The 10,320-nt window shown below is 38.9% G+C and overlaps 1 protein-coding gene across 1 annotated transcript in view; it reads left to right on the top strand.

Moving 5' to 3' along the window:
* The window catches only part of hpse2 (heparanase 2), a 50,358-nt gene extending 43,773 nt beyond the window's left edge, over nt 1-6,585 (top strand). Inside the window, 2 exon segments of the mRNA XM_079362756.1 lie at nt 2,305-2,451; nt 4,813-6,585. Of these exon segments, the coding sequence (XP_079218882.1) occupies nt 2,305-2,451; nt 4,813-4,975 (310 nt within the window). The 3' untranslated portion in view covers nt 4,976-6,585.
* The last annotated feature ends 3,735 nt before the right edge of the window (nt 6,586-10,320 follow it).

Raw genomic sequence — 10,320 nt, forward strand, 5'->3', positions numbered from 1 at the left:
TTTATATTTCCCTGCAACTGTTAATATTTAATGTTCACATTTGTACAATGAGAGCACAGTCTACCACAGTTAAAGTCCTTGTGTGTTAAACACACCTGGCCAATAAAGCTGATTCTGATCGACCAGAGCTAAATTGTCTTAATCAATTCATTATCATTTAAGTACTGCTTACATTTCCAGGTAGCTAACACTCCTGTCAGCAAGAAATGTACATGTCTCTTCTAACATGGCTTGTAATACAATTAATAGGTATGTTAGTAAGATAGTGGTTCCTCGTGTCCACACTGAGTTTGGGAAAAGAGCGATTATGTTTGCTTCCCCCTGCTCTGCGTGGATCGTTCTCCAGAATGATTTGAAACAGGCAGATCTCCTTTCAGTTGAAGCCTTTGGCTCTACCTTCAATGACAAAAAGGTGAGACTATCAGAGTGTTCCCTACCCTAACCCTTTGCTCTTACCTTATTGTTTGTGAAATGTTTCTTAATCTTGTCATGTTTGTTTATGACGTGTGCTGCTGCCCTCTTGGTCAGGTTGCCCTTTTGAAAAGTTAATCACCAGGTTAAATATAAAACAATCTGAAGTTAGCTGCTGTCAAACTGTTGATTTAACTGGAAGTATGGCCCGATGTCCCCCCAGATTTCCGTTGCCTGTTTCTTTTTCATTAAAAAGCCAACGGCACATCGACCATATTTTAAATTAAAACAAGTTAGATATAACACATATATTGTTATGAGGTGGGAAGCAAGTCAAAGATTATGACCTGTTTGGAAAGTCGATGTGTTATCTGTCAAACTGGAACACAGCAGTACAACATCATCGCAGCGTTTTTGAGTCCCATCCTCAGCCTGACATCTGAGAACAAAAATGGCCGCTGTGTGAACACTCAGAACAGCATTAGGTACTGCATGGTTTAACTCAGCATACCAGTCACCCCTGGACAATGATCAGACAGAGAAGCACTAAAGCAGACCCTCTTGAATCCAGTCCATCTTGCCATGATTTCTGCCAGGTTGTGGTTGTGCAGAGTTCAGTTCTTAAGTGGACGAACCATTGTAGTCTTAGTGGTTAGACTGTTTTGTGTAAGACAGCAGAGAATCTAAATGTACTCAGGCAGTCAGCGGTTTCAAAAGTCTCAGCAGTTTAGATATTTGACTTTCACTGCCCTTTTACCCCTTTTAGTGGTTTGCACTGCATTTTTTTACCACTTTCCAGCGATGCTCCGACATCAAACAGCATCAACACATGTTTATGTTCCTGGTTTGGATCCTTAAGAACCTCATCATTCGAAAGGCCTGAGGGGTCATTATCTCTCCTTCCATCTCACCATCTGATGTACAACTCAGAGGCTTGTTTTTCAGAAACTTGGACCATGGCTCCAAGAGTTTAACACAGAGCCAGACACACAGCTTTCCCATCTGCAGAACCACACTCTCAATTCTCTCAGTCCATATATTGAATATTAGCAGTCATGCAGGGTTAATGAAATAAGTTGCCCAAAAGAACATGAATACTTAACAAAACCAAAAACCAAGATTGTTTTTCAGGTTTGAGATGTTGGTGGTTACAGAGAGTTGTCTGCCAGACTTTTGACCGAAAACGGTCCTGACCCTGAACACCAAGGCCCACATGTGGTATTCACTACAGCCGTGTTGTCTTTGTCCTCATATCGGGGCCCTTTATTAGATGTTATCATGTTAGTCTTATCTCTCTCCCATAGATATTTACCTCTGACTGGTTTCCCTATCAAGTCCCCAGTGTTTCGCTCTCAGGAGAGGGACTCAAACATTGTTGTCGATGTAACTCAAGAAGTTCCGCTTGTCACGTTCACACCCTTTATGAGACACTGATTATATCGCCACAGGTTTAAATATTAGAAACTGTACAAGAGAAGCCGATTTGGCAGCAGATGGTCACAACTGGTTAATAATGGCTTTGAGAATGAAATGTGGTTTATTTTGGTTCTGACATATATAGATGATGAGTCTGAGCCTGTGATAAAGGACGACTTGCTGCGTACTGGCATTCCTTTCCTTCATCTTACTTTATGATATTTCTGAAAGACCTTTTGATCCAGATGAGATCAAGAAGTCAGGGGTTTATCCTACGATTAAACGTGACGACAATTTATTATCAAAGAATTCCTTCTCTTTGTAGTCATCTTTAATTATGGAGAATTTTATTAAAGATGGCGGAGCAATACATAAAGAATCCCGTTAAACAGATGTCGAATGGGAGCCTCTAGTTTTGCTGTCTTTATTGTCCTTCTTTAATTTGATGTATTAAAGGTTGTTCCTTTTTTGCAACAGTCATAACTACGTGAGAGGGTCCATAACAATCTACATCATCAACCTGCATCGATCGAGGAAGAAAATCAAGTTGGCGGGGACGTTACGGAACAACACTGTCCATCAGTACCTGCTGCAACCCTTCGGTCCGGACGGACTCAGAGCCAAGTAAGAACCGCTCTGCCTTTTTTAAACGCATGCGCACAAAAACACACAGCGTCCTTTTGTTTTCACTCCAAACTACGAGGAGGTCTTATTATATATGATACCGTTCCTGGCTACACTTTCCCTCCAGTCCAGTCAGCGCTTGCATTAATATCACAAATGAAACACTTCATATAATTTTCCTCTAATAATGAAACTGTTTAGAAAAAGGAATTATTTTTGCAACAGTCCAAAGTCTCGCCCAATGACAACTAGGATCAGCTATAGCACCTCCTCAATTCACAATGGGAAAAGTGATAAAGATGATGGATGGATTACTTTAGCAAGGATCTGAAAGACATTATAAAGCACACTGAGAATTTCATAAACAACTTTAATTGGGTCTTAAATTGGTAGTATTTTTTTCCAGCCTTCATTTGTTATACAAAAGCTGCAGGAAATTAATTTAAAAAAACAGTGGACTTATATTATATAATTCAGAATAACTTGCCACAACATTTTAATACACAGGGAAAAAATGCAAAAGCTAAAAAAAGACATTAAAATCTACCCTTAAGTATAAAATACTCGGCTTGAAATGCCAAAACAATTAACAGCGAGTAAAAGCACATAAAAAATAGAAGACTTACTTAGTGAAGAGGTGTCTGTTCGTTTGGATTGTCTCGCTGTATCATGCTGAGGACACGTTGAGTAATCCAGAGTCGCAGACATTCAATGTGTTTACGGTCGTTTGGCTGAATCTGTTTTATAGTCTACAACAGATGTTTTGTTTGTACGCTTTTTTTTATTTAAGTGCCATTAAACTCCAAATCCTGTAGAACTAACTTTAAAGAATTAAACTGGATATGATGAGGTAATTGAATTCATGGCCTTCAAACCTCCCTTTAAATTGAATGTTTATGCTCTCAGTCTCCTCCTTTCTGCTCCAAGCCCCTGGCCTGTTATTCTGACTCAGACTTAAGCCTCCAATCCTAAAACAACAGCCTAATGACCTGGGACTGTGAGAGTGTGTGTCTGAGTGTTATATGATACCTACATAAGGCCTTAATTGAGGCTCAGGCATGATCCTTCAATAACGGCGTAATGATGGAGGATGTTTTAGGTGTTAGAACAGAATTGCGAGGCAATTAATAGCAAAGCGGGCTAACGATGGGCCTTTTTCAGGCTTTAAGTGCTTTCCTTTACAGCACAGGGAGACTTTTATGAAGAATTTAGCAACACCAGATGTCTATAAATTTGTCTGAGTAGTGCGACTTTTTAAAGCCAGCCGAGCACTCGGGTCTTTCTTTCGAAAGAAAGCTTTGACCAGTTCGGATTCATAAGTTTTGCTTATGGAGCGTAGCCTCTTTTGATATTTTATAGAACTTGAGGTGTGGGTAAAATTGCAATTATAATCGTGAACTTTACGACGTAAACATTTAATAAAAAATATTTACTAAAAACAGCAGAACTGTAAAGTTAAAAAACGTGTTAAAGGTGCAACTCAGCACAAAGACTTTCTATTGAGAACACGATTAAAAATATTAGATATAACAGTGACAGATAGTTTACACTACAATGCATCATTAATTCAAAACAAACTGATTGTTCTTAAAGCAGAGTCCTGATGTTAAAATCCTGCTGAGAAACAAAATCTAATCAATTATCTCCCATCTTCATGTGAGGTCTAAAATGTATTTGTAAAAGTGTGACACAAGGGAAACTCCTCCATAATATTTCACATTTTTCAATGTTTTTATGCATTAGCTTTATTTAAACATTACTGATGACATTTAGAGAGTCAGAGGACACAAAGAAAGGTTTCATCTCTGAGTACAGGAAGGTAACATTTAGTTACAAGGCAAGGCTGCGTGAGTCAGGGTCAGCTGCATTTCTCAGTTACGCTCACTGATGCAAACAGAAAATAGAAAGCATCTCTTTAACTTTTATTACTCCAACTTATCTGTAATTTATGTTGTGAAATAGAATCATGACAATTAAGAAATATGAGAAATTAAATCCCGCCAAAATCATATTTTCTGTGTTCGATTTTATAATATTGGTATATTTTTAAGCTCCACAATTTGTATAAAATGTAGTAAATATGTTAGTTATATTTACATTAACCCTTAAAGTATTTAGAATTCACCACATTCATGCAGTTGATTGTAACTGTAGGGAAAAAGTGAAAACACAATTCTGCAACAACAGCACCCCCATGTGGACAAGTGACAGAATCATAGCGCAGAGGGAGGGAGCTTCAAGAATAATCCAGATTTCTCTCATATTTTTTTTTTTTTCACATAACCTCCTCTCAGGTGACAAGAACTCTGACAGAAACAAATGAGTTTCACTGACCACATACACTGTGTGTTTTCTGTTCAGATACGTCCAGCTGAACGGTGAGAAGCTGCTCATGATGGATAATGAGACGTTCCCTGAGCTGAAGCCCAAGACACTGAGGGCTGGACGGACAATAGCCATGCCTCCCATGACCATCGGCTTTTATGTGGTCAAAAACATAAACGCATACGCCTGCAGGAGATAACACTAACCCCTTCATCTTTCAGACATAAGCGGCAAAATCATCAACCATCTGACAGTCTGTCCCAAAAGCTTCGAACCACTTAATAATTTGAAATCTTACTGGGAAACACACTCCGTGTCGTTTGTTAATACATTTGTTTTATACTCTTGTCAAAGGTACAATCCTCCTCATGTATTTCCAAACTAATATTTAAAACTGCTCCTAAATATTACAAATGATCCTGGACATGGATTTTGTCTGCTCCAACAAAAAAAAACATTTGCCTGATAGTCTTAAAAAGTGCTGCACTGAACTCTTAGTCAAATCTCCTCCCCACCAATTCCTTCAAATGGACAGCACATATTTTGTGCCGTTTAATAGTTTTGTTTTTGTAGTAACAAAATAGAAATATCAAGAAAAATCTACATTCTTTGACTTTTTTTTCTTCTTTGGGGTTTAATATATTTTTACTTTTGCACTCCCCCTCCCCTAAACTTTGTCTGGGTGACGGAAAACTCTGAACAGCCGTCAAATCTGAAGCTAACTCAAGTCAACTTCAGTTTAGCTTGATCCTTTCCACAAAGAGAAAACGCTGCCGTGTGTTCAAGGTCATTCCTGGACTCACCAAGATCTGTGTGTGTGTGTGTGTGTGTGTGTGTGTGTGTGTGTGTGTTTTACTGATAAAGCTACTGATGTGTGTGTCCAGTCTGTTGAACGAGCCTCTTAACCTGTTTCTTTCCTTCAGAAATCAGTTTCTTTTCTGTTTCTGTGTGTGTGTTTTGTGTCCTCTGCTGCAGGTTTTAATCATTTTACCCCCACAGTGCCATGGCAAGGAGGTGTTGCTGCAGAACATCACGACCACATCGCATTCATACTCACATGGCTCTTATCGACACAGAATCTGGGATCACTTTGGATTCAAAAACTCTGAAAAAGCAGTTTATCAGGTGTATTTCTCTTTTTCTCACTCTCTTCAGTGTGAGCTCACGTTTCATTATCTTCTTATGCTGCTAGGTTTTTTTGTACTGAATATACATTATATATTTGACATAATTTGTACAGATTTACTCCCATTTATTTTCTGATAATGTATTGTACATAAGAAGAGGGACTAAAAGAAGTGATTAAGCTTGTTATGTTTGCTTACATGAAGTACACCTTATTTATATAAAATATACTTTTCTTTTTTAAACATTTCTTTCTCATGTCTTCATTAGCAAGGGCTGTGACAGGAGAAAACATACAATATCAAGAACATTTCGTTATTTAGAGTGTCTATGTGTTAGGATGCACATGTCAGAAAGGAAAAATATGACCCACATTTCACATCAGCCATTACTTCGGATTTATCTTAATATTTTAACCAGCCCGGTTTCAAGTGTCCTTCTTTGGAATAATTTGGTCATGTTGCTTATTCCCCCAACAACTTTTATACGTTTGAAAATAAGCAGGAGCAGATCATGTGCCTGACCGTATTAAATATAAGTTATGTGTCCTCTGAATGTGTTTATAGTTAAAGTAGAGATGTCTATATTTCTTTTGGAGAGCATTATTTTGATATGTAAAGTGTGCTTATATATTATTTTTTGTTTAAAAAAAAGTTTACATTAATAATAAACTCCTACAGATACCTAAAAAGTTGTATTTGTTGCCATTGTTCCTTAAAGAAAAAGTCAAAACCAAAGAAAGTAAAGCGTTCCTATCAGATTTGATTTAGTCAGCGGCTCTGACTTTCTTACATTTTGTGAGTAAACTCACTTTGCTGCCTACCAGAGAGGATTGGGGAGCAAGCTCTTTGCTTTTGTCTAAACTGCTAAGTCCCTGCATGTGAAATAAATCTGTACAAAGTAACCGGACTACACAGCTGTTTTCAGGCGATGTCAGGGATCTGCTCAAGCATGTGTTAGCAAGCAAAAAAACAAAAAGAGAAAAATGAAAAGATGTGATTTATACCAGCAAAAAGATCAGCAGTTCAGAAGGAGACGATCAAGAAAAACGTCTCCAGTCAAGAAGCATCCTCAACCAACACACACACACACATTGCTCATCTCCATGACCCCAGATGTGGAAGAAGCTGCAGTGATTCTTTGTAGTGTGTGTGTTGTGTGTGTGTGTGTGTGTGTGTGTGTGTGTGTGTGTGTGTGTGTGTGTGTGTGTGTGTGTGTGTGTTGCTGTCTTGTCCCAGCATGTGGCTGCTGATGGGAAACGTGAAACCAGGATGGGCTAATCCTCCAGACCTCAGCCTTTTAGTCCAGACCTCAGCCTTTTGGTCCAGACAGACTAAACCCGGGTCAGAACTGGCTCAGTGTCAGCGGATGCATAGACATCTGGGATCTCCACTACTTGTTTAACTCAATCCAAGCCTTGTGCTGTGATTAAAGGGATACTTCACCCATTTGCATGAAGCTTTGTATCATTAGAAACATGGTAGTAGTGTTGAATGGTCGTGAATCCAGCCCTCATTTTGCCCTGAGACGAGAAAAATGTGTTTTTCTTTGCCTGGAAGTTTTCTTCATGTGATGCAATATGACGCTTTTTGCATCACATGAAGAAAACTTTCAATATCCCTTAAAAAAAAAAAAGGCTTACAACTCATTTTAAATGAGAAATTAAACTGTTGGATTCGTACTATTTTTCTAACATTGTTTATGTGTTAGACATGAATGCCTCTTTCAGCGGTCTTGATGCCGGACATCATCATTCATGGTGCACAAAACATTGATTACAACCGTATTTTGTTAATTGCTCTTGTATTTATACTTGTGAATTCAATAGTGAACTGACTGCTTGAAGTTCAGGAACACTTGACATTTCTTTTTACCGACAAGATTATTGAAGATACATTTCTGTCTACCTATTAAGATCTTCAGAAAACAGTGGGAGATTAAGTTATCATGAGGAAATAGAGTGAATTTAATACATGGATCAAATTAAAAAAAGGTGCTAATATGTCTCGGGCGTAGCTAAGGCTTTACCTGTATAAAAAGTTAGTCATTGACCCTCTACATTCTGTGATCCAGTGCATGTATCTTTAATATTGTCCACTGCTTTTATGTCAGTAGCAGAAATGTTCGACCCTGGGAATGATCCTCGGGAACCAAAAAAACTCACTTTGCGTGTGGTTCATTTTAAACAGGACGACCTTGTTGACATGTCAAAATCAAACCAGACTCTTCAGCAGGAAACTCCAACCTCAAAGCAAAACCAATGAACCTTAATGGGATTTAACTATTTGAGGAAAGCTGCTCGAAATGAGTTGTCAGCGTGAGTTTGAAACTGTTCTTAGGTCAGCTTTATGTTTGAAACATGCATCCCAAAATGTAACTGTGTGCAAGAGGAAAACAATCAAATCATCTCTTTTGTGAAGTCATACATTTTCTGAAACCATTATTCCATTAGTATACCATTTCCAAGATATGCACTTGAGTTTTGGCTAATTCTACTTTAAGACTTTAAAGCAGCAACATTATGGAGGGATTCGGTTTGGTGAAATTGGGAGAGCAGCGAAGGTCGCTGAGTGCAACTGCACTGCTGTAAAACCCACTGCCAGCTTGGCATCAGAAGCTTTTGTGAAGCTCTCGTCAACTTTTAAAATCCTGAGGTACATTTACTCTTGTCTGGCTTCATGCTCGGTCACTCTTTTCTTTCTGTCTCTTAGACTTAGCCATTATATCAAATCCTCCCGAGACTGGCCAACTGGCTTCTTTTTTGGCTGAAGGCTTTTGTTCAACAAGTGCCGTAAAGCTGTAAGTAATTCCCACCAGAGAACTGCAGCTGCTGCCAAAGTAGTACTGAGGCAACCTGAGTTCGCTTTGCAAATATGATAGATGTCTTTTTTCCAGCTGAAAGTTCTTGTATTTTAAGATTCAATTTCAAAGCTACAAACACAAGATTAAAAAAAAGTTACATATTGTTGCTTTATATCTAAACTATGTTTGTTGAGAAAACATATTTCCTCTGACCACCTGTCAGCTGTGGATTTCTGACCAAACTGATTGAGACCAACATGGCCTCCGTGAACGTCCTCCACACAGTCCGATCAGGATCTTATTAAGCCGACCCACAGAAGTGGTTTTGTTTTAGCAGACGTAGGTTCATATAAACCTGTTTCCCTGTGATAACAACTCTGTGAGCGTCACTTCCTCAGACAAAATCTAATTGTGTTGTGATTGAGGAGGACTGCACCGTGTCTGGCCACTTCTGCGTGACAGTGCCTCCTTAGTGGAGGTAACTCTTACCCCAGCCTGCCTTACTCTGTTTATACTCAGTGATCCATTTTGAGACATGCAAGGCCCCCTCGCCCTGTTCGCGTACACTGAGGATTTCTCTGTGTTTACTCTGTATATACAGGAGTCAGCTTAAATAAGACTTCCATGAATGCTGGATCCCTAGAAAACTGATGGACTAGATTAGACTCTGGCCCAAAATGCAAGACTTTTAGCTTTTTGGACCATTTTGACCAAAGCAAGGTTAATAAAACATAAATATTTATGGTACTATGTGGTTACTTTTCTGCACTCAGAAGCCAAGCATACAATCTGTGCTGAATATAATGATACAAGACAGATTTGTTGTAGCCATCAAAAACATTCCCTGTTTGGTGTTTATTATGCAGCATATATGTTGTGTTTTTTTCCTGCAAGTTGTGCAGTATAAGACAATCTGTTTTGATGGAACAGAAAAGTACATATTAATTAATAAACCTTTAAATATTAAAAAAAAATCTGCATTTCTGTTTTAATTTATTACAGGTTCATTGAAAGATAGATGGCACGCTTGTGGTCAAAAAAAGGACAGTAAAACGGGACGAAAATATAATATACATATCGAAGCAAATGTAAAATACATAAAAGCAAGACAACATAAGACATGAATTAAAATAAGACAGCAAGGGCGGCTGTGGCTCAGTTGGTAGAGTCGTCGTCCCTCAATCGGAAGGTCGAGGGTTCGATCCCCAGCTCCTGCGAGCAACATGTCCGATCTTGGGCAAGACACTTAACCCCAAATTGCTCCCCCTGCTGTGTCTGGGGCGTATGAATGTGCGTGAATGGAATTAATTACTGGATGGTCCACATAGCCAGCCATCAGTGGGAATGGGTAGGTGTGATCTGCGGTGTAAAAGCGCTTTGAGTAGTCGGAAGACTAGAAAAGCGCTATACAAGCTCAAGTCCAAGTCCAAGGGGTGCCGATAGCCAAGCGGTTAAGTTACATGGCCATGTATAGATAATCTATAGTCCAAATCTGACCTCGGCCCTTTGCTGCACGCCTTCCCCATCCCCCATCCGCTCTCTCTCTCTCTCCTCACAACATTTCCTGTCCAATAAAGGCAAAATTCACAAAAATAAAACGTAAAACAGCACAGCAAT

This window comes from Symphodus melops, assembly GCF_947650265.1.
Source record: "Symphodus melops genome assembly, chromosome: 15".
In the NCBI taxonomy this organism is placed as follows: Eukaryota; Metazoa; Chordata; class Actinopteri; order Labriformes; family Labridae; genus Symphodus; species Symphodus melops.